At 40.9% G+C, this 25,452-nt stretch overlaps 1 protein-coding gene and 1 long non-coding RNA gene across 3 annotated transcripts in view; one reads left to right on the top strand and one right to left on the bottom strand.

Annotated features, from left to right (window-relative positions):
* epha4l (eph receptor A4, like) overlaps window positions 1-6,776 on the top strand; it is a 61,899-nt gene extending 55,123 nt beyond the window's left edge. For both annotated transcript variants that reach the window (XM_085130979.1, XM_085130978.1), the window contains exons 16-18: window positions 162-320; window positions 1,791-3,073; window positions 5,080-6,776. In XM_085130979.1, coding sequence (XP_084987105.1) covers window positions 162-320; window positions 1,791-1,905 — 274 coding nt within the window. In that variant the 3' untranslated portion in view covers window positions 1,906-3,073; window positions 5,080-6,776. The remainder of the gene's footprint in view (window positions 1-161; window positions 321-1,790; window positions 3,074-5,079) is intronic.
* LOC146504479 (uncharacterized) lies at window positions 6,267-22,340 on the bottom strand. The gene is made up of 2 exons (XR_014868750.1): window positions 20,353-22,340; window positions 6,267-20,268 (listed from the first exon to the last, which is right to left on the bottom strand). It is a non-coding gene; the product is annotated as an uncharacterized LOC146504479 (long non-coding RNA).
* Window positions 22,341-25,452: the final 3,112 nt, after the last annotated feature.

The raw sequence follows: 25,452 nt of genomic DNA, 5'->3' as shown, positions 1-25,452 counted from the left end.
GAATCGGAGGTAATCAAAGATGGAGATGATTATGCTTCAAGTCAAAAGCACTTAAACAACTGGCTTTCATCATCTACATGCAAACAGCTGCAATAGCTTTAAACACAACGAGAAGTTTGATTTCGTGAAATAACCTCATCACTTTTCTCCACCTATTACAGGCCCACTACCACCCTGCTTGAGCCAGGGAGTCCCGAGGTGTCCGCGGCTGTGGGCACAGTGGAGGACTGGCTGCAGGCCATCGGCATGGAGAGATACTGCGACAACTTCACGGCCGCCGGCTACACAACTCCAGAGGCCGTGGTCCACATGACGCAAGAGTAAGCACTTTGCCCACAATCATACTTTTACCATGCTGCAAGTGATTTTGAAGGATGAGAAGAATGAAACAGAAAACTAAAGGAAATGCCAAGCATCACAGTGAAATAGGAACGTTTTTGTAAAAGTAGGCAATTTTATGAATTTTTAAAAAACTTGTTACGCTATTATTCAGTTTGTAATAGCTCACACAAACCATTACAGTTTACAAAGAGGGTGCTGCACCACCTCCTCCTAGTGGGTCGACAGGTCGCTCTTAGTTTCCATGGCAGACGGTGACTTGTTTGCAAACACCCACTTATCTACCACAGAGCAGAAGAAAAACCTGCAAAAGTGTGGCACAAACCGGAACCAGAGTAAGTTGAAGTTGTTTCAAAAGATGAAACATCTACTTTTAAGATGAATGGTCTCCCCTTTCAGTTTGCCGTCCAGTTTGCAAGTAGTTGGTGAGAGTTTGCAGGCAAGTCAGTGATTTCCACGCAAACTACCCGTGCCCGCAGGAATAGCCTCACAACCAAAACAACTGTGAAGAGGTTTTAGGGCAGCATTACAAAGCTGTTTGGGAACACAGTTGCCAACTGGCTTGGGCAAGTGGTGTCACTGGGATCCTATTTAGACATTACTAGAGATCTTAGGAGACATGATTAGTAACAACTGTGTTTATCTATTATTTTATGACAAAACGGTGAAATCACATTTTCCTATTAAACCTTTTCAAAGAGAGACCGATTAAAACACCTTCATAAATATAAAGCTAAGCTGAGCATAAGACATGAAAACAGCCAACCTGCTGTTTCCAAATGTAACAGCTTAGAAACATGTTGTTCATACGCAAACACTCGGTTTTACCTCAGGCAAAAATAAGCTAATTCCCTGAAATAATCCTGGCAAACTGTGCTTTTAGAATTTACGCTAAAATAAGCGAAGCTAGTTTTTGAAAGTAATTCAAGGAATTTAGCTACTATGTTACCTCTGCTTCAGTTATATATGAACTAAAATAAACTAAATTAATCTAATCCAGTCACCTCAAATAATTTGATCATACTGCTAGCGACTTAACTTTGCTTCAGATGTTAAGGATAAGCTAAGCTAGTTAGCTCAAGTAAAAGAGCATGTTTTTGGCTGTTTCCCTCTGCTTAAGTTTTTAGCCAAGTTAAGCGGTTCCCCCGGTGTCTCTGCTTCATTTTTAGCACACAGTTTCTGTTATCCCCTTATTAAGGTGTTCTGTGACACATTTAGAAAGGAAGACATGAGTTAAATTTGTCACTTCTTTATTATATCCACATTTTTCTTCTGCTAAGATTACACGATTAGAGTTGCCGTGTTGGCAAGTGAAATTCCTTATACAGCAGTTAAACTGTCAGACCAGTTTCCACTGGTAGGCTGTAAAATTCATCATGTGGATCAGGCCTCCGTGTGCATGTTATTGTTGTCCTCGGTCCTAAAAGGCCTCTTCTCCCAATCCTTTTCAGGGACATGGCGCGCATAGGCATCTCCTCCGCAGCGCACCAGAACAAGATCCTGACCAGTGTCCAGGGAATGCTATCCCAAATGCAACAGATGCAAGGCAGAATGGTTCCCGTCTGAGAAGATTAAAACAAAGAAAAAAGGAAGCAAAACGACTTTGTTTCTTATGAAAAAAAAAACAACAAATAACAAAAAAAGATTAAATATTAAAAAAAGAGACAAATCAACTATGAAGAAATAGTTTACCTCATCCATGCACTTTAAATTGGATCTAAAAGAAAAGAAGACATTGATGAAGAAGAGAAAAAGTGTTGCAAATGGCACCTTTTTTTCAAAAATCATACCTTTACCTTGCCCTTTTAGTTGTTTTTGGAGAATGGGACACTTCTATCTGCAGCATTTATGGATAGATGGAGGGGACGGCTGGAAAAGTGCTTCCGAGAGGCCAATCTGGAGTGCCTTTAATGGTCTGGAATGAAAAGTGGGGGAGGGGGATCGTACCTTTTCTTCCTCCTTTTGCAGAGAGTGTTATTTCTGGAACTTTCTCTCTGGAATAATCCACAGAGGATTTTTTTTTTTTTTTTGATTTTCTGTGACTGTGTTTATTGTACATGAATTGTTTCTGTGGGACTCAGAGGCTGCCCCGGCCACCATTGTTCTCTCTCTCAGCTGGAACTGTTTGATATCTTCCAGAAAAAATGGACAATCCTAGCTGTCAGATATAAACAGTGAATCTCTGACAGACTGGGGGTTGGATTCTTTGGGGGGGGGAGGGGGGGGTCAAGATGGCTGTGCAGGGAGGGCTTATTTTAAGGAGCTATTTGTGTTGCGTTTTTTTGTTTTTTGCTCTGTTCTGGCCTGTTTTTTTCTCCCAGATCGCTGTATTATGTTGCCCTCAGGACATTTCTGAGAATGTCTTTGATCTTCCAGAGGAGTCTTCCCACTCCCCTGTCTTCCCAAAAAAACAAAAACAAAAAAAACACAGTCAAAAAAAAAAAAAAATCCCACCCTGCTACACCTTCGATAAACACGCAGTTCGGATTCTCTCATCCATCTCCCCATGTGGATCGAAGTCCCATCCCCATCACTACTGCAGGACCAACCAACTCTTCCACACCACTTTTGACGGACGCCCGTTTGGACCACATGAGTTGGTTTTATAAGCGGAATGTGAGATGAAGAAATTTGCCAAGACGTTATCGGACACGGGGGGCAACAGGGATGCAGAAAGAGTCATCAGCGTCAGGAAATATTCAAAGAAAGAAAAAGAAAACGATGGAGGATCAAGGTGAGAGTTGACAGTCTTTTGTTTTCATTTTGTTACCAAAACCTAGCAAAGAAACAACTCTATTAAAGAAAAGAAAATACAGACGTTGGATTAAAGCTCCCTTTATTATCGAAGTGAGCTTCTAATATAACCACAGAGTGCCTGTGAGAGTCATTAGATCCCCCTATCACTGGCCCCTCAGCTCTAGAAGCCGTGTTAATTAACAAGCAGGTTGCTCCACCTCAGGCAGCAAGAGCAGATCAATAGCCACTGGTCTGTGATCAGTCTGCGGGCCTGATGCCTCTGGCATATTAATGAGAAAAATTTATCAGCGGCTGACTCCCATTGAGCCTGACAGAGCCCAGCAGAGCTCCAAGGCACTTTCCAAGAACGAAGAGAGGCGCTCTGGGGTGTTAACTTTCTACTGAGCCAACACACCAGCACGTTGTCACGGTACCAGAGGGTCCTAACGCAGGGTCTTAATTAATTTTGGCATATCAGATGCTACGTACTGCTCTCTTGTTGGTTAACCCTTGGCCAGATTTATTTGACATTTTCTTTTAAATAATTTGAGCATCATAATTTATGTGCATAAATTAGCACTTGCCCACAAGGTAATAAAGTGAAGGTTAAGCTTACACAGTTCAAGGCTTAGTTTCATTTATTCAGCACTGATTTATTGGACACAGCTACCACTTTGATACTGGTAAAGCAGTATGGATGTGAAACAGCTGACTATCCTCATTGGCAAGAGAGAAACTAGATGCCAAAAGTAATTGTTCATATTTTACGTGAGTACAGTGCCAGTTACACCCCCAGATGCAAACCCCCGTCTGGTTCTGTGATGGAAGGTTGTTAACACAGTGGAAAGTAAGATGAACCAGATCTAGAAAATGAATGTTTACATGTAGGCGAGTGGAGTAAAAAGTCCCAACTTTCTGAAAAACGCCAAACTATCTTAACACTGTGTGCAGTATTATGGAAATCCTAAACTTCTCAGTGGCATTTAAGTATACATTCAACTCAATTCAGTTCTATTTATGCATCACCTCAAGACACTTTGTATTGAGGCAAAGACCCTACAATAATTCCAATAAAGAGACATGTAATAAATATCTTTATAGAGAATGTTTCAGTTGTCAGATTGGCTCAATTAGGAGTGTTTTCATACTTGAGGCAAATCGATCAGTTGTAACATGCAAAAGATCCTCGGTTTGAGATTGTGAGGAGACACGGATCCCTGGGAGGGTTGAGTCAGGAAGGGAATCTGGTGTAAACATTTGATTTATCTGCTGTGGTGACTCCTTTAAAACAAGTGAGCAGCAGAACCCTCACCAGCATTCTCTCAAAAACCCTGTTATTAAAAGTCGAGTGTTGGAACGTTTGTTTACTTCTCGCTGCGTTTTAATTCATAAATTTTTGTCTATGCAGGATTAGCCAAAGCTCAAGCCGGTGTAGTCGAATTGATTGTTTTGTCTTAGCAACACACCAGAAGAGTGTTTCTGGTTTTGTTACTGTATATGTGTGACTATATACATGTTTTGTTTCACAGGCAGTTGTTTCTAATTATTAGTGTTTCTTATTATATCTGTGTCTATCATTTATTAAAGATCTTTTTGAACGTGTGGTTAATTGTAAACGATCAATCACTTCTTGCTTGTGAAATGTTGACAACTTTACAAAGGAATTAAATTGTTGAGTTGTTGACGTGCGCCAATAAGTCGAGGGCATGTATCATATATTGCGCGCGCAGAGCAACATGTGGCACGCAGAAGTTCGTACACTTTTTGCCTGGAAATCCATATTTCGCCCCCTCAGGCCGGCAGTTCGCAGACTCTGGACGCTCTGGCTTTGGCGCTCGGTTTTTGTTTAGCAGATGAGTCGAATGTTCCATGGAGCTGGAGCCGGAGAGCAGGGTTGTTGGTCAGAACTGGATGCCAAGCAGAAATTGTTTATGTTCTAAACCACCGTGACTGATGCAGCCTCTCATTCCCCCTCCTCTTTTTTTTTTCTTCTCTTCTCCCCAGCTGCCGCCGTCCATCACAAACAGGATCCCGTCCTCGCTCGCTCCCTCGCCACAACTGGATTTCTTCCCCGCTGTTCCTTCTTTGTCTTCCTCCTCCTGGCTACCCTTCCACTCCTCACCGACACAGAGATGACAAATGTATACCCCCTCGAGCGTCTGAGACGTCCGCTGTCCGTCAAAACACGTCAACTTGACAAACTCGTCGCCGTCCATCCGTCCGGCCCCGCGCTGGAATTACTCTGAATGAATTTAACAGCATCAAAAAGAGAACAAAGGAAGAATGTAAAATAACGGAGGAGCCCCTCTCCAGCTGATGATGATGATGATGATGATTATTATTTTTTCCTGAAAGTTTGTTTTTATTTTGTGTTTTTTTTTTGTTTAATTATTGTTTCATTCTGTTTGCATGTAAAGTAACAAGAGTTTTATTTGAGCGAATGCGATGACGAGTGTGCACGTGGGTGTGTGCGTCTCTGTGAGTGGCAACGTCTTTGAAGTACTATCAGTAAATGTGTCTGTTTTCATGCCACTGTGCAGGAGGAGGAGATAACAGAGTTGTATAGTTTTTGATATTAAAAAAAACCACAAAAAATACTTTTTTCTTTTCTTTTTTTTTTTGCTTTTTTGTGTCGTCTAAAAAGAAAAAAAAAAAAGGAAAAACATTGCAAGGTGTGTTGGTCATGTTGTGCAAACTTTACTCAGCAACAGCATTTGTTAAAACAACTTTCATGGAATCCGACCCATTCCTGCTCCGGCAGCGACGACGGCTTGTGAATGGACACATGGAGACTACAGAGCTGCACGTGACTAACGGTCTCCCCGTGCGTACAATCGCATCAATCTGGAGCTCGGAGCCCGTGACAAGTCGAGGAGGAAACGTTGGCGCCGTCTTCTCCACGTGGATGTGGGGTGGGAGGGGAGAACAGATTCTAAATGACACACCTTTAAAGAAGCAAGTGGCGTGAGGAATATGGTGTCTCTGAGGGAGAACTGTTGATGTTTTTTTTGTTTTTAAATTTTGTTGTTGCTTTTTTTTTTTTTTTAATATTCAGACCACAACATACAGTTACAGGTTTAACGATGGATATTTTGCTCATTTATCTCTTTAAACTATACTTATGTGAATGTTTTGAACTCGTAAGTGATGCTTCATGTAATACGAAAGAAACACCTCCATCCTTAATACGGTTTCCTTTTTTCTTTTTTTTTTTTTCTTTTTTTTAGCAGTGTGTTTTCGGATGTTGGGGTTATCTGTGGACAAAAGGACCTGTTTGGAAATATGCAAGACATGCTGGGAAAGAGAATGAAACTAGAATGTACTGTAAAATACTTTTTTCCTTTACTTAAATGTCAGATGATTTAAAAAGAAAAAAAACAACAAAAAAAATCAACAACAAAAAGCAAGAGTTAATGTTTGTCATTGTATGCCTTCCGATGCCATATGATCTAGCCATGTAGATCTAACATTCTCTCAATCTTTTTTTTGTACTTGTTTTTTGGGGGGGGCATGGTCATGATTTTTTTTCAGTTTTTTTTCTTTTGCTTTGTTTTTGTTTTGGTCAATGAACTCTAGGTACATGTAACTTATGTCATTTATTTATGTCCTTTTATATCTAGTTTGTAAAATAATAGCCTAAAGTGAAGAAAAATAATGGGGTGCCAAAGTGCATTCTTATTAAAGTAGAAAGTACATGATGATCGTTGTGCCTCTCATTTATGCGTGCACGTACGTGGCGTTCCCTTCTTCTGTTGTTGGAGCTATTATGCCCGTAAAGGAGAGCTGATAACCTAGCTATCACACATGGAGCACCGTGTTACATGATTGCGTGTAATAGATGGCTTATGTAACTAAAGAAATGGGCCAAGGTAGCACATCAAGCAGATTCGTAGCTGTGGCCCGTCTGTTGGCAGTTCGTTCGCTCTTCAGCACACGCTCAGCAGATATCATGACTCTGGACAACTCCTCGGGCCAAGAGGCAGCAGCAGGGGCTGCTCACTTGGCATACAGTATGTCTATTAATGTGTGTGTGTATGTGTGTTTAATCAGAACAACATCTGCTTCCTGCACTCATTTCCAGCAGCGATAAACCACTGATTGTCCTCAGTCTTTGATAAGGGCCAAGGGATTGAGGGTGGTGGTGGGTACAGTTTCAGAAACAGCTTGTGTGAACATTGAGCCAAGTGGCATTTTACACGTTCCTTGAGCCATCACCAGCGCAAGGCAAGCGTACATTAAAGCCTGAAGTCTGCAGTGGGAGATGGTTATCGGCCTCAAAGGGGGAAAGTATGCCTCCTTTGGAGACTGTTGGCAAGCTTAACGGGGGAACACGAAAGACGATTAGTCAGAAGACTTGGGTTGATAAATTTTCCCTGAAGCTCAGAATTCTTTTTTTCCTTTTTGATTTTGCATGTGTAAAGCATGCATTTAAACACTGGGAATATTTTGTGCATGTCAAGAGAAAGTCAGGTTTATCTATGTCGTGGGGATTGACAGTAGATTCTTTTCTGGGAAACAGAGACCTGTACAAAATTCTAGGCCAGTGGATCCATGGAGATGTCAAACTATTTCACTGAAAGTCATTTTAAGATATCCACAAGGGAACCTGAATATCTGTAGCAAATTTCATGGCAAGTTGTAAAACAGTTGTCAGGCTTCTGTGCTTGGTGTCAGAAGTATATGCCTGAGATGACCATATTAGGATATTCCTTCATGTGACGTCAATGAGTAGAGAAGACAAAAACAAGCTTTCAGAGCTTTTACCCCAAAAAGATTTATTTTATGTACAAAACTTTGGTTTTGTATCTACCATTATAACAGTATATGTCAGAAAACAAGGAAAGGCATAAAAGGTTTACTTTAAGATTCACCATCAGGGGAGCGTGAATGTGTACTACATCTAACATTGTTGGCATATTTCAGTCTGGATCAAAGTGGTAAATCAGCATAACTAAAATCAAGAAGGTGTGAAGCTTAAAAAAAAAACAAAACCCAAAAGGCAGGAAGTAAATCAAAGAAAAGTTCTTGATGCAGTCCTAATTGAAAGAAAAAAGGAGAACAGAGCAGAAGAAACCGAGACACTGGGAGTGCAGAAATACTTGGCCGACTGCTGGAGTTGGCTAACCAAAGTCAGTTAAAAGTTCAGGTAATGGCCATTATTCAGCTGGACTGCTGCCTTCCTCTTAACAAAATCAGTGCAATCCAACACCTCTGTCAGTAAAGATTCTCTTTTAGGGCCAGTTTCTCAGGGAGATACTGAAAAAGAGGTCTCTCAGGTACTTTAGCATGTGGCCCTTTTTATGGGTAGAAATAAAACACAGATGTTGGGGGAAAGAGACAATCCGATATTTGGGTCACTGTTGACTTTATCTACCAAATAATGAGAAGCTTTCCATCTCTAACAAATCTCTAAAGATTACTTGTAATGTGGGATACACAGGCCTAGTTGGTTGGAATTTTCAGGTTTTACTCCCAGTGTCGGTGCTGAAAACAATGTTTCTTTTAGTAAATAAGAACATGAATTAACAATCTTTCACCAGGGACACCTATACATCTATTATTCCCAAGAAACATTGTTTCAGGGGTAACGTCCAGGGGCGTGGCATCAGAAGGCTCCCTGGTTAACAGACTTGGTACGGTAGTGCAGTGGTGGTGTAAGGTTCTGTATGGATTGCAACCTTTCTGTGACTGTTACCGTGGGTTTTCTCTGGGTAGTCTAGTTTCCTCCCACAGTTCAAAACAAGCATGCAAGTGGTGATTCTAAGTTGGCCGTGGGTAGTTGAAGTGTGCAAAGCACTGGGTATGGCTTGCAGTCTAAAGCACTTTGTGCGGTAAGACTAAAAAAGCCAATTCATTTCCATTGCAATATGTAAACTGTTATATCCAGACCTTCCAATTCCACCGGTTGCTGGGTGCGTTGGTATAATATTTAATAATATATAATTGGGATGACTGTGAATCATGTGGTAAAGCTGGTCATCTGCCAATTTATCAATCCCTGACTCCTCCAGCCTGCACACTCAAGTATCCTTGGAGCAAGTTGCTCCTGATGCTTGCATTAGATGCTTTATGATCGTGTGTGCGACATACAAAGCAAGAATTACAGTACAAAGTGCCTTGAATGCTCAGTTGAACAGAGTAGTACCAACCCATTTACCATTTAATAAATTTAATTTATCGCTATTGCGCTAATTATAAATACAGAACATAAACTTCTAATTCATATGCCTACTATTCTCTAACCTACAGACAAATGACCAAGTATTAACCTCCTTAGCTGAAATATAAGGCCAGTGCTGAGGTGCCTATGACAGCAGTTCCTCTAATGACCACTTGAGGCTGGCTTAAAAAACAAATCCCTATAAGGTTCCCATGTTAAAATTGCCAAACAGACAGCATTAGAAAGCATGTTAACAGGCTGCTGCATAAAGCACAGCTTGATGTTTGGTGCAGACCATGGTGAATTCTACTATTTTGTTTGCCCATTAGCGCTAATTATTTAATATATGAGTTGAATGAATGCTGCTTACTAACTAAGCTACTTTGTGTTAGCTGATAACTTAGCGTAAGGTAACTTCTAGCTCTAACTAACATGGTGAGATCTAAAACTTTAAGTCTAATAATGTGACTTTCAAGGGTATAGGTAGACCCTAGTCAGCCTGTGCAAGCAGGTTACCCTGGTCTCCAGTAATTTGCACAGAAGACGTAGACTTGCGTGGAAACATTTGCCAACACTTTGTCAAAGGGGTATGAAACTGTGAAAAACGTAACACAAACCAGAACACGGGATAAATTGCCTTCAAATTTGAAGTTATCCCTTTCCAAATGTGTTGGTTGCAGCGGTAATGCAACCAGCTCTTAGTATGAAGACAAACAGTCTCTGTTTCCAGTTTGCACTGTGAGTAAATGGTGAGTGTTTATAGAGAAGTTGACTCTTTCATGCTAACTACAGGCAACCACAGTAATCTGTTAACACCCAAAACAAGCACAACGAGGTTTTTGATGCAACAACATAGTATGTCACGCTGGAAACAAATGTTGTCTATTCCTGCTGTAACCCCTTTATTTAATTCATCCCGAACACGACAGGAAGGTTAAGGTGAACATAAATTAAAGTTTATGGGAGATATTGTTTTTTTTTTTTAATCTCTTCCTTCTTTCAACCTCTAGTTGAATCTGGTGCCTGAGATGAGAAGTTGTTATTACATCTCCTAATGTTTATGTAGCTACTGTGGCTCTCTAGAACTCGCTAAATTTGTAACCAATTTTTAGGTAAATGTTTTGGGGTTTTTGATTGATTGATTGATTGATTGGTAATTTATTTCAACATGTGAACAATATACAGGTACATTTAGAAAAGAAAATAAGAGAGAAAAAAAATACTATACAAAATACATACAACCATGCCCATGCCCATTCCTTCCCCGGCAAAGGGCCTCTGGCTACATCTCAATCAAGCCTCTCTTCAGTAACCCCTCTCACATGCATACCTGACAAAGGAGTCTAAAATGATGACCAAGTCAAGACACAACAAGCCTACCACTTCAGCCCTTCTTCTAGATACACCCACACAATGCTACAAGCCTGAGTGCTTTTGTCATCCAATCTAATTAAGAAAGCCTTAGGTGAAGTGGCAGCCCTCAAACAGGCTTAACCCCCACTGTCACTGCAACCCCTTTTCATCGGTCACTTTGCTTCATAATTCAATTTTCTGATCTAAAAGATGAAACCCCTCCAGGCTCGTCCTCTAAGCCGCTCACAACGGGGCGCAACACACTGACAATATTACTCTGTCTTTTGTGTTGTCATTCTAAAGTGCATCCTTAGGTCTGAACAATATTATAATCCTTAATCCAAACACTTCAGTGTTAATCCCCAGTTGCGTCTGACTCAAGAGTTTTCTTTTTCGTTTTCGATCGTTTTTGTTTTTGTGAAGGGCGAATGAAGAGGCAAACCGAGTGTTTTTTTTATGGAGAAAGAAAAAAAACAAAACGAAACAGAAAAGCTGGGTGAAGAAAACAACAAGAACTGAAAGCTTCAGTGGGAAAATAGCCAGGCAGAGCCGCTCAAACGTCTGAGCATATTGATTGAGAGGCTTCCGGCACAGAGTTGACCTTGTGTCTAGTCCGCGAGATATTACGTCTCCGGGCTTTCGATGGACAACACACATGTAGCATTAGATGTGAAGGGCCAAAAAATGTCTGTGCTGGAACAGAACATGAGAAAATTCTGGCAGCAGGACAGAGTGTGTCTTAATTTAGCTACATTTGAAATCACTCTGTTCACAGTCAAATGTTGTGTGTGTGTATCCATCAAGCGCGCCTTTGGTTCGGAGAGACAGAAACTATCGCAGACAAACACCCGAGAACATGAAAAAGCACTTACGGGAGAAGCACCGTCTTTTCGTTGCAACCGCGCCTAAAGGCAGCGTTTTTTTTCCTTTTCCTCCTGCAGAGCCTCCTGTGAGTAATGGAAATGAATGAGAGACGACTAAGAATCACAGAACAAAAACAAACACAAGAAAACAGAGCTTTGAGTTGGTATAACAAAAGAAACAGAGAGAAAAAGAAGATAAAGGGAAAAGTGAGCGAAGATTGATCGGTGACAACTTCGGCACAAAGCTAAGAAGACTGAGTCGAGAACTTTACAAGTAATTGGCAGCAGATCTCAGAACACTGATTCAAGGATGCTTGAAAACAATAAAAATAAATATCTAACAGATGTTAAATGTTCATTGAAGATTTTTCAAGGCAAATACAAGAGAAACTTCTGGTTTCTGTTGTGAGAGTAACTTAAACAAACAAAAGGGCGGAACAAAAATGCATCGCTGAACTTATATGTCCATAATTTTACATATTTAGCTGTACTGATACTTATTTGGGTTCTTCTGGTGGCTTTGTCAGAGTGATGGATCGATGGTGGACCAGTCCTCCACTGCAGTTCAAAGTGCTACTTACCTTTAGTTCCAACTGAAGACACACAATTGCCGGTACATCTACGAGATGCATCTATGAGATGTATTGGCGAAAAATGTGACGCCGGTGTTAACTGTTTCCATATGATGTCCAGTGACTTTAGTGATCCCCTGACAATTCCAGTGAAATCAAAAGCTTGAACTTTTGAGCTCAGAGTGAAATGTTTTCCCAATTATGGGAATGGATTTCCATGAACTGATCCACAGACTTTCCTTCTGGCATCAATAATCTTTTTCTTTTCTTTTCTTTAACTGAAATATTATCATGACTGTTGAATGGATTGCGGAAAATTGTAGCGCAGAAATCAAAAATCTCTGGAAATAATTTTTTTTAAAATAAGCTTTGAAGACTTCTTGACCTTTCGTCTAGCTCTAGTTCCAGCATCAGGTCTAAATTTACTTAGTATTTTGGTTTATGACCAAAAAGCTCAATTCTAGAGCTGCGTTTGGGCACAGACACTCTAGAATTGAAATCTTTTACCTCCTAACATCCACCAGATCGCCTTTGGTGTTGGAGTGTAGCTGTTGGGGTAAGATTTATAAAGTTTTCTCCTATTTGGAACACACAAAGGGGAAAGCATTTAGTAGAGGAACTACACTGCCAAAATAAATATATTTATGAGAAAAAGATGTACTCTAATAGTTTCTAAAAGTTTGGTTATTTAGTATGATGCTAAAACAAAACTGTTAATCACAGAATCACAGAGCAAGATGAACTTGTCTTGATCTTGGTACCGTCGCTCTTTGCACTGCCAGTGACTAAACTAGCAGTTTATCCCTGCAGGACACAGAGGGATGGAAAGGAGATTTTGGGAAAAGCTGAATGAAGACTTTTGGAGGCTTCCACGGTTGATGAACTCACTATTTATCGCCTCATAAAGCATGGCTGTTTTCAGAAATGTCACGGCCATGAACATCTGTCTGAGGGTGAAGACGTCAACACTGGGAGACACATTTGTATCAAAGCCAAACTATTTGCAAGTTGAAAAGGTGACCAGTCAACGACTGCACCTTCTTTTCTGGGAAAAAAAGCTACAAGGCTACAGACGGTGAAGCAATAACATGAAGAGCCATTAAGTATGGAGTCTTTTCATCTCTCCCCACCTGCTTATTGTGGAACCCGTTTCTCTCCAGGAGCATAATCCTCACTGATTGTTGGTCTTCTGGGAGAACGAGAAGCTTTATCAGCCCCACCAGACTAATCTCACCTCCAGGCCAAAGGGTGCTGGAGGGTGTCTTGTTCCCATATGAAGCCAAAGGGAGGTCACCTACTTGACCACCGAGTGGCTTCTTATCCATGGCTGCTGGCCACACGGATAGACTGACCCCACCTGATAGGCTAACCTTTGACCTCCCTGAACGCACACATGCACAACACAACCAAATATACAAACATGCTAATCTTAAAAGCAAAATACTTTCTCTTAGCACCAAGTCTCTTGTGTGGGGCCTTCTCAGCATGCAAGCTGGATGACAGATAATCAAGTTAGCCCTTGCACTCTTCTTCATCCTCCCCCTCTGGGTCTGGATGGAAGCCTGATGAAGGTCCAGCAGGCTATCAGCTCAAGCAGAAACCTGATTATCACGGTGAAAGCAATGTTCAAAATCCCCTTGATAACTGTCTGATAGGCTGAGATGGACAGACAGCTATGTATATATAGAAAGACAGAGGGGGAAAATTGGAAAAGAGGAGTGAAAAGAGAACTGTTGATGAAAGGAGAACTTGGGCGACAGCCGAGTGATTCAATTCAAACTCCCAACAATTGCCCCTCAAACTAGTTTTTTAACTTCATTTTATTTAAAAAGTTGGGGAGAAAAAAGGTAAGAAGAGCGAGAAAGCGATAGAGTGAAGGGGAAAAGGTAACATGTGACACAGCAGCCATCCATCATCTGCTGTTTTGATCCTCGTGCTGAGAAAAAGGAGTCTAGATTAAAAGAGACAGAGAGCTCAGTAATGCTGCTGAGAGTCGGGCTGTGGGATTTTCTCTGTTCAGCACAGCTTTGGCCTTTGGTCTGTTGACAGCAATAAGATTCCTATCACTGCTCACATGTGGGCTACAACACATGCAACCCACACACACACACACACAAACATATGGACACATGATCTGTACAATTTTAATCCTTAGTTTTCAGCAGGTTGGGGAATGGAATTAAAATAGCGCTCGTGCCAGGGAATAGTGATACAACATTCTATGATAAGATCATGAGAAATATAGTATGCAACAGCTTAGCTCATTTGTGTGTAAGCATTTCTTTCATGTCTGGCTGCTTGTTGTTAAATTGGGATATGCACGGTTGTGATATAAAAGATAAAGTGGTTTAATATTTCACATTAAAAATGTACTACAACTTCTACAGCCATGCTAAATACAAACATGGGAATGGTTTCGCTTATGATATACACAACGTTTCTGCTAAAGCATTTTCAAAACAAAGAAAAAATACTTATGGGACATGGAAAAATATACAAAAGATCATTGCCCAGTAAGGGTAGTCTCTATCAGTAGATAGCATCGATAGCTAAAATATAAGCAATAAAATCTAACTCTCAGCATCACCTTTGGGTAGTATGTGTGTCATCTATCTATCCTCAGTATTATGAAAGCAGTGTTGAATCACATTAATAGAGAACAAAACAAAAGGCAGCCAACATCCAAAAAAGAGGTTTTAATGTCCTTGAAGAAACCTGGAGAACTATCTCTCCAGGTTTATTGGAGACTTTATTAAGGACTATGGTCACGAGCTGTGGGTAGTGACCGAAAGAACAAGATCGTGGATACAAGCGGGCTTCCTCTGAAGGGTGGCTGGCCTCTCCCTTAGAGATAGGGTGAGAAGTTCGGTCATCCAGGAGGGGCTCAGAGTAGAACAACTGCTCCTCCACATCGAAAGGAGGCAGTTGAGGTGATTTGGGCATCTGACGAAGATGCCTCCTAGGCAAGGTTTTCCGGGCATGTCCTACTGGGAGGAGGCCCCGGGGCAGACCCAGGACATGCTGGAGAGATTATATCTCTTGGCTGGCCTGGGAACGCCTTGGTGTTCCCCTGAATAAGCTGGAGGAGGTGGCTGGGGAGAAGGAGGTCTGGGCTTCTCTGCTTAGGCTGCTGCCCCTGCGACCCAGCCCTGGATAAGCAGAAGAAGATGGATGGATGGATGGATGGATGGATAGACAATGGAAGACAACAATGGTACTTAGCAATGGGCTATTTGTCGTATCTCTCCTATGACAACCTGAATCCTCACAACAAAAAACCACTGCCTGTCCGCACACTGAACAAATGTGCTACAAACTGTGAAAAAATGCACAGCTAAAATGAAAATGCAGCGGTGTAACTAACAATTTTCTCACTGATGATTAGGAGCAACAGTTCATTACGGATTCTCCTTCATTATATAACCCCCTTATCCTCTGCAGCCTGCTAACAGCCCACTTGGGGAGTTCTAATAACAGATGCGATGTTTGATCCTTAGCAGGGAGCACAACTCAGGCTTTCGCTCTGCCTCTCTAAGCACCTCTTTGAATTGCCTTTGTGTACAAACTGCTATATCCAAAGAAAAGCTTACCTTTCTACATTAGGTTAAGCCTTCCCACATATTAATTAGGGGGCAATGACAAATCAATTAAATTGATGTTTTTTAGCTCCCTCTTTGAAATAAGACTTAGGTGCAGCTATCATGCCTCAAGCAAAAAGTTTTACCTGAGGGATTGCGATGTCTTGATTGAATCATTACCAACAAATCTCTTAATGGAACACTCACAGTGTGGGTACTTCTTTATGTTTCTGCTGTTTGGATTCTTGATGGATTCCCCAATCACAGAACAAGAAGGTCAGCTCAACAACAGGCTCTCAGTAGGCTGTGGGTACAGCATGTTTTTGTATGAAAAATATCCTGATGCATGCTGGAATGGGCTCCAGTCCCTCTGTGATCCCGAATGAGAAATTATTGAAAACTAATGACTCACTGAAGTTTTTTTCCTTAAGATCAGGCATCACCAAAAGCAGCTGAGCTAAACTCTGACAGAGTGATATAATCTGATGTGAGGCAGGAGGAGTGTGCCTTTCCAAAATAACAAAGCTCAGCTGGGCAGTGAAAATGAAGTGCTTAATAAAGTCGTATAATAAGCAGCGCCGGTAGTGTGCCGACATATTTATTTACAATTCTTTCACCCACCCTTACTCAGCTTGTGTCCTTACATCCCGTTGAAGACATCATTCAATCTGTGATCTCCAACCCCTGCTGTCCTGGCTCCTGCACCCCCCTCAGAGTGAGGGATTCTGGGACCGGTCTGGGTTCTTCACCCATGCGCGACCCCATCGACTGAGCTGCTCTACACCGCCTAAATGATTGATTCTAGGCTTTGCTAACTAGACTCCTGAGTCCAAAAACAACTAAGGCTGACTGGCCAGTCGGTTGCAGCATGTGTGTGTGTGCATGTGTAATAAGCCCAGGAGACCCAGTAAAAATAAATGTGCAGCAATGAGCCAGAGTGCGTTTCTATATGTTTGTGAGAAAATGTGCTTATGGGGATAAAAGTTTAAGATAGCAAGCCTTGTTAGGTAATTACGGTGTGTACATTGGAGGAGTGTGTGTTTGTATAATTTTTAGTGAGCGTGCGCTTGTATAAAATGTATCGAAACAGCTATATTTCACAAAAGTATCTGCAGATTTCTTTATTATTTGTCTCTTTGTTGTGGGAGCTTTTTTTTGCCTGTAAATCTGATGAGTTGAGTTTAGTTCAAGGGGACCACACAGCATGTACTGATGGAGACAGGCCTGTGTCATAATAAGATTACAGCCAGGCTAATTAAATGAAGTGGCTCGTGCTTTGGTTCACCGGTTAGCCTGCTAGCGCTTTTTGAACCCATGACACTGATCGTACAGTCCATTAAGTACTAATAGAGGGCCAACAGTAAACGTGCCCAAAGAAGAGGGGCTTTACGTGGAGGTTTAAGGGCAGAAATCATTACAAGTGACAGCAATATGAAGCACAAAGCCACTGCTCCACGAAGGGTTCGGTTTTGGTTATCAGGACGTAACCTTTATTTTCAGCTCAGCTCTGTTACTTTATCTATTAATAACTATAATTGCTGTATCTATACCATCATTACTGCAGGTCAGCGGAGCTATCAAGGGAACTTATGGCTAGACTATTACCATGGAAACCAAACCCTTATTAATTGGCAATTAAACTAGGTCAAGAAACTTGTCTTAACAAATCACAGAGGTTCAACAACTTTAAATGTCCTCCTCGTCCACGAGCATGTGTGATATTACTAAAAGAACAGTGAACAGCTAACCAGTGAAGCATGAAGGCGAGGTTTGCATATTAGCGGGTACACGGGCAAGAGCAGGAAGTAGATACATGATTAATGTGGACTTGTTAATCTTTTCTTACTTGTGTCATATTCAACGTGGCCAAAGATTCAAATAATGAGGTCAGCATATGTGGACCGCTAATCCCTGTGAGACAAAACCTCAGGCAGCAGGCTTTAAACACTTGCATATTTTTCTACTCGTGGATTTATAGCGATGTCAGCGAGAGGGGACATCCCTTATAGTATAGCTGTCTCAGGCACACAGCTCTGACTGTGAGCAAAGAAACCCCCACCTACTATTCAAATATTTTCCCTGAGAGGGGCAGAGTCCGGAGAAAGCTGGCTTAAAGGGAGAAGTGAGCAGAAACGGCTTGTTTCAGCTCGAGGATTAACTGGGGAGCATGCACTAAAGCTCAGAGAAAAACAAATAAGGACTGCTTTGATTTGTGAATCATGCTAAGCAACTCTAGTGAAGCCCAGCACTAAATATATAGAGCATGAAATGAACATAATAGGACCTATTTTACGTTTTTCAGGAGTTTTCTTTTCTCCAATCAGAATTCATAGTTAATTATAAGTGTAGAGTGGATTTCATTTTTCCTCTTTGAGATGTTTTAAAAACTTAAATACTGGGAACTTCATAGGATGAAACTTAAAAATAGTCAAGATTAGAGGAACTGTTTCTCACATAAACATCACAATCACTGCAGTGTTGAGGTCATTACTCAGAAACCAGCGTCACACATTACTTAGTAGTGCAGTATGTTACTTAATTATGCACCAGAGTAAGTAATTTGTTACTCTACTCCATAAAATCCATCTATTCTCTTGTGCTTATAGAATGAGAGGTGGGGTACAACCTGGACATGTTAGCAGACAGAGAACATGCAAACTCCACACAGAAAGGCCCCAGCCAAACTCAGGAGCTTCTTGCTGTGAGGGAACAGTGCTGACCACCATGTTGCCCTGGCCTGAAACCCACTGTCACAAAATTATAGGTTAGCAATATAAATCTGAGTCTACTTGATGTAATGTAACACAAAACCAACAACACAAACCAAAACCAGCCCAAAGACACTTCAAAGCAAAGTGATTCTCTACCAGAAATATGAACAGGTAAAAAGTGACGCTGCAACCTGATGATTGTTCAGGCTCTGGCTGCTGTCCTGGGGTCTGCATGAACTCTGCTTTAACATCACTCTGGGTTCTTAGTGTTATCATGCTGTCTGTGCACATGTTTGCTAACGCAAGTTGTGCTGCAGGCCACAAACAGTCCTGAATATTTTCATAATTTATGCTGGCTACATGATTGTGAGATTGTTAATTCTATCAACAGACTCCTATAATCATCACCCCTCAACTGTCTCTCTCTTTCTCATCTAAATGAAGTTTCTGCTGGACTAATTCAAGCCTTGAAACAGAGGAGATTAAATATCCATTGCAGACAATAGTGAACAGTGCAGGTAAAAGAAGTAGAAAGTGTGATCACTGTGTGAATTCAGTTTGCTTAAAAATAGATTTATGTTTTTTCTTGATGCAGTTTATGTTTGAGGGGCACAAAAGATGCACTTCTGCATCTTAACTACAGACTGTGTGTAAAAGATCAATGCAGCCACCCTGACATCACCCATAGGTTTGTGGATTACAGCATTGGAACCTTAAGTTTAGCACCCACAATTACATGTGATATTAAATGGAATTACCATGTTTGACTAGTAAAAAATTAGGTTTGAAGACATTGCTGAAAAATCTGAAGGGTTTCTTTTGAGTTTTGAGTCAGTGCTGCAACATAACTGAGCACGGCACATTAAAAATGCATACTTTATATGTATTTACATATATTTATGTATACGTATATATATATATATTTATCTGTACAGTGAACTTGAGATGACCACCAACACTGGCATACACATTCACAGTGTGTATCAGTGTCAATATTTACCAATAAACTTAAACAATGAGTTTTAATCAAAGAATCATGTTGTCATAAAACCTTGAGGCAGAGATATTTGTAAGGAGAAAGGATTTCTTCATGTTTTGAGGAAGTGCTGAAGACTGAAGTGACACAACTTCAACTTTATGAATGACACTGATTGATTTTATTATTTTGATATGATGTTGCATTTATTAATGATGGCTGCTGCTCCTGTCTCTTCCATCAGGTGAAGAATGCTGCTCATGCTCGTCCGGCAGGTTCTGCTACTCCTGTCGCATCTCCAGCCGCTCCTGCTCCTCCTTCAGTTCCTGTTGCTCCTGCAGGGACAGGAAAAACGCGTGGGAGCAGCGCCCTCTCGCTAATGTGCGAAAGGGCGCTGCTCCCACATAAAATCTGGTCGCACAAGATTACCCACTCTGAGCCCTTCCTGCACGCACGCAACAGTGCGCAACGCCCACGCCACCACACAATCCAGTCCACCTCTCAAACACGCACCAGATTACACCACTCGGAGCTCCTCCTGCACGCACACGAGAGTTGGCCACACCCAGCCACCACTCAATCTGGGCCATCTCTCGCACGTGCACTGAGGAAAGGTCCATAACCTGGTCGGGAGGGGGTATTCAGGAGGTTCAACGCTGGAACATTGAACACTCCAACCTCCTCCTGCACGCATACGAGATGGCGCCACACCCAGCCACCACTCAATCCGGGCCACCTCTCGCATTCGCACCAGATTACACCACTCCGAGCTCCTCCTGCACGTGCGCGAGAGGGGGCCACACCCAGCCACCACTCAATCCGGGCCACCTCTCACACGTGCACTTAGGAAAGGTCCATAACCTGGTCTGGGAGGAGGGATTCAGGAGGTTCAACGTTCTACAGGTGAACCTCACACTCTCAGCTACTCCTGCACGCGCGCAAGAGGGCGCCACAGCCAGCCACCACTCAATCCGGGCCACCTCTTGCACAAACACAAGATTATGCCACTCGGAGCTCGTCCTGCAAGATGGCGCCACAACCAGCCACCACTCAATCTGGGCCACCTCTCACAAACCCACTGAGGAACGATCCATAACCTGGTCCGGAAGTGGGGGGCAGGAGGTTCAACGTTCCAGCGTTGAACCTCACACTCCTGCACGTGCGCAAGAGAGTGTCACACTGGACACCCTCTTGCACTCGCAACAAGATTACACCCCTCCAAGCCCCTCCTACACGCGCACGAGAGGGGGCCACACCCAGCCCACCACTCAATCCGGGCCACTTCTCGCACGCGCACCAGATTATGTCACTCCGAGCTGCTCCTGCACGCGCACAGGATCACACCACACCCACGCCACAAAAACACTCCGGTCCCCTCCACACTGAGTTTAGAAAAGTTAACACTGCATGTCCCCTTAACATTTCCACTTTAGCAAATGTCACCTGCTGAGCAGTCTTTACTGCACTCTTCAAAAGGTTTCAATCTATTAATAATATGACAACATTCATTTGAACAAAATAATTAAAATAATCGACCTGATTTATGGCACAAATCTCACTTTTTCTTTTTAGGAAAGAGAAGCATTAAACTGTCAGTGTGGGTTTTCACTGATGGATGACACAAAATCAAGTGTGCTTTTAATTCTGAAATAAAATTAAAAGACACAGTACAAAACAGTACATGTACATGGGTGTGAGCACCCATGTACATGTACATGCATGCAGCGAATATCAAATTCTACTCTTTAAAGCATTTCACACTATGCAGCAAGAAGGTACCTTAGAAGACCAACACATGTACAGGTCCCTCCACACTGTGTTTAGAAAAGTTTAACATAAACGTGGACACTGCATGTCCCCTTAATAATTCCACTTTAACAAATGTCACTTGTCGAGCGGTCCTTACCTTAAAAAATAATATTTTTTCTTTCCTCTCCTCTCTTTTTCTCCTCTGTAAGCCAAAGTGCATGTACCAACTCTGCCAGCATTCTTCAAAATGTGTTTTTTTTCCATAAATGCTATGACAACATTCATTTGAACAAAACGCATTCTAAATGCATTTGCATTCTAAACGCATTTGCTAAGCTCCACCCCCGGCTACTGTTGAGCAGCAACCTGGTTTCTATATTTCTCATGTAGCACAGTGTCTTGTTAATTTATTAGGTTGAGTCATTTAAAAGAACATGTCACAAACTTGTATTGATTCACAAATACATCACCTAATATGTGATAAGTTGGGACTAAATTTAAGTTGTGTAATGGTCAAGCAACTTGATAGCACAGTGTAACTGTGCGAAATTGAAAATGAATCAAAGGACCCCAAAGATTTCTTACTTTTTTTGACAATATTTGCTGTTTGTGTGACACACTACTAAAGATATAAAAAGCATACAATACTGTACTTGTTTGAGGCGTAACATTTTAAAAACAAAAGTAGAGATAACCCCCCCCCCCCCCCCCCCCCTCCCAAAATGGTTTGTTCCAGCTCCCCTCTCCCCTACTCTGACTCTAGCGCTCTTCTTGCTGCCAGAGCGATGGTGGCTGAGACGCAGCGGAGCGGAGGTGTAAGTGCCTGGCTTAAAACAGGACATGTTAGCTACATTTAACCTTCAGTTACTCTTTATATAGTTAGGTAGGAGTTAGACCATGTTTCTTTTTAGCTGAAAAGCATTACACCAGATAACCTGCAGTGTTGAAAACGTGTTTTCCGACAATGTTTGCTACTCTACAATCCGTCCTGCTCTGTAGTAAATTCAGCGACGTTTGACCGTCCTGTTGCTCCCATTGAAATGTATACAGCCTATTTAAAATTTTAAATTGTCCGCAGCCTACTGTTGGTTACCACTGTCCTGTTTGAAATGCATACTAACTAGCTAACTGACTGAATGCCCATTAACCTTATAACTCCTTGTGTGTGTGTGTGTACAGAGAGACAGCCAGGTTCATAATGGATATAAGGACGTTTTTTCAAAAAAAAGGAGCCACATTCAGGTAAAAGTGTACGATCCGTCAATCAAGAATAATGTTGGATCAGTGTTTCAATGTTTATGTCTTTTATTAGATGTTTATGTGGTTTGGTTATTTGCCTTTTGGTTGAAAGTACACTGAGAGAGGACTTTTTGTTAGTGATCTTAATAGAATTTTTTTTCATATTAATATAATTTTTCATCTAATTGAATACAATCTATTTGTGTATGATTGTCAGTCCAAAGAGGGAGCGAGGAAAGAGGGGAATGTGAGGACAAAGTACAAGGTCAGGAAGAACCAGGTAAGAAAACAGACACGGAACAGTGACAGGCAAAACAGAAACTGTTAAACTGAAAAAGAGAAATACATACATGTAAATAGATACATATATGTCCAACCAGAGCATGGTGGTTGATGTTTAAGTGATTGCCTTCTTGTCTTTGGTGTGTACTGGTACATTTCTCATGACACGCCATCTCTTTCTCATGTATTCACGTCATCCTCTTAAACTAAAGATTTAAGTAAAATTCATATACAGAAAATGTGTGAAAAAACAGTTTATTTTTTGATATATATTGGTTATGCATTGATCAAAAAAATTGTTGATGTGTAATGTTACCACAGGTACCTGCAGCCCAAGTGAGAACATCATTACACACATAATTTTAAATTTTTTGAGTCATTTAAAAAAAAAAAATACGGTGTTTAAGTAACTGGACTATGAAATATATGGGGTCATTTTAGGAGAGAGAAAAAAAAATATTACCATATGATTTATTTTTTCACAGTCGATTTATTAATGAGCCAACTTTATATATCTACTAGCTACTTTCCTTTTTTTCCTCAAAAAAATCTTACATTTACATGATAACTTGTCACTAAAACTGCCAAATAAATGTAAAGTACAATCATTTCCCATCTGTAATGTGGTGGAGTATAAAGTTGCATGAACTAGAAGGGAGGATAGGGTGAAGGAGAGATGGTTTCCTTCAAGCCAAACCATCCCAGCCATCCAAAAAAAATCAAATAGGCGGCCTGACAGACAATCCTCCAATTTCTTTAGCTCACAGCATGCTACCGGAGGAAGGCAAGGCTAAAATGGAAACTCAGTAACTGACCTTTAATGTAATACGGCGCCGATGGCTCACCAAAGAAAGGCTCTGGAATAACGGTCATTGTACGACTGTGTATGCGTGTGTGAGAAAGTGTGTACGTGTGTGATGAGTTATGACCGGCTCTCATGGCGGCATTTGGAAAGTTGAGAGGCAAAGCCAGGTGGATTAAGACAACTTGCCCCTGTGAGCGGGTGTGTGTGGGTGTGCGTGTAAGAGAACTGAAATGTATAACAGAGGCATAAAAATGCCGCCTTAAATAAAAGAAAACAAAATAAAGAAGGCAAACCACGGGCACTACATTAAATGAAACAAAATAAAATGTGAGTCAAATAAAATGTGCACTGAAAACCTAACCAGACAACATAAACAGTGGTTGTGTCGGCTCTGAGTCAGTTGGAAACTCTAAAGTCAAGGATATGTACTTCCCCTGCGTCTTCACCTGTAGGCCATGACCTTTCTGACCTCTAAAACAGGTGTGTCAGTGGGTCCTCACAGAGGCTCTTTCTTAGAAACACCGCTTCAGGCTCAAAAACAACAACAAGAGACAGATGGCACTGAAGTGGAAAAAAGTCAGAAGAGGAGCGATTGGCCTGAGAACGTTAAAAAAAAAAACACACAGAGGAGGATTACATTCTCATTAAATATATATTTGAAATACATTTATTTTATTTAAATCAGTGACATTTAATTCCTGTTGGCTGAAACATTAACATCATGGTTTTTAAGCCAGATGTCACAAACTATGAGTGATTCTGACTGAGGACGGGCGTACAAGCTACGAACATGTCAAAAACAACACAGTCTAAAACAGATGTAGGATACATAAAACCTTAGATAGGCTTTTTAGGCTATTTTATTCAAATCATAAACTTAATGTATTATTGAAGAAAACTTTAAGATATTTAGTCTATATTAGTGTTATTTTTTTGTAAACATCTTTACAATCATATTACTTGTAGGCAACCAGATATGTAGCCCATCTTGGCATTCTCTATTTGCTTCAATTTTTAGAAGCCAGACCCATGTTTTTCTTTATTCTTTTATTTTTGCTGCTATTTAACATAACAGCCTACTAGCCAATTTGCTATATGCAAGAAAGCTAGCTAATTTGGTTGCTAACAGGAATATAGCTCAAAACATTTTGTTCAGAATATGTATTTGTGTCTGCCTGCTATAGGGAATTCTTCAGCAAAAAAAACATAATTGGAAATGTCTAATAAATCATAAATCGAGTGTGTTTATGTTTTCATGTACGTCTAGAAAATAGCAACTACCGGCACTTAGCAACTATTTGCTCTAGTTGCTAAGTGCCAGGAGACTACTGAAAGAAGTCACGGTGAAAAAAAGATGTACATGCTCTTTAAATTCTAAAGGTGTTTTATATTATAACATAAAAACAATTGGGTCCATCTCAGGTATTAAAATTTGATAAATGCAGCCTCAAATAAAGTACAAAACGTGACATATTAAACTGTTAAATTGTTAAATAAGTGTTATATAGTTACATAAATAATGGCACAATGTTATTTTTCATGTGTTTTCATGTTTCATCTCTGTTTGTACTTACTGTTTGGCCCTAGTGAGGACTAGAGGATTGACTCTGAGGTAAGGACTGATTTTCATTATGTCCTGATATATAATATCTTAGATTTTTTTTTTTTTTTTACTGTACTTATATTTGTCTGCTAAACTAAACATCACAGTGAACATTTCTTCACTAAATAACAATATTCAAACTGTCAAAGCTGATAAAATGACCTTTAATTTTGATTTTGTAGCTCTTTGTTCCTTAGAAGAGAAAAAGAGTAGCTGTTTTATGCAGTTACTGGGCCCTAAATCATAAAGTTGATTCTGAAAGATTTGCAACCTGTCCTGACCATTGAGCTGGATAGCAGTAGCAGTAACAGTAGTAAAACCCTAGGAAAAATATCAAATGGGAGAAGCGACTGTAAAAATCACATGAACGATGACAGAGTTACATACAAAACACTGATGCCATAGGAATAAATACTGAATGAAAACAGGCCCGGTAGCAGAATTAGACATGTAATCTATAGTCAAAATCTAATGTAATACAAATGC

This window comes from Neolamprologus multifasciatus, chromosome 14, assembly GCF_963576455.1.
Source record: "Neolamprologus multifasciatus chromosome 14, fNeoMul1.2, whole genome shotgun sequence".
NCBI classification, from domain to species: Eukaryota; Metazoa; Chordata; class Actinopteri; order Cichliformes; family Cichlidae; genus Neolamprologus; species Neolamprologus multifasciatus.
This window is presented reverse-complemented; position numbering and strand designations above follow the sequence as displayed.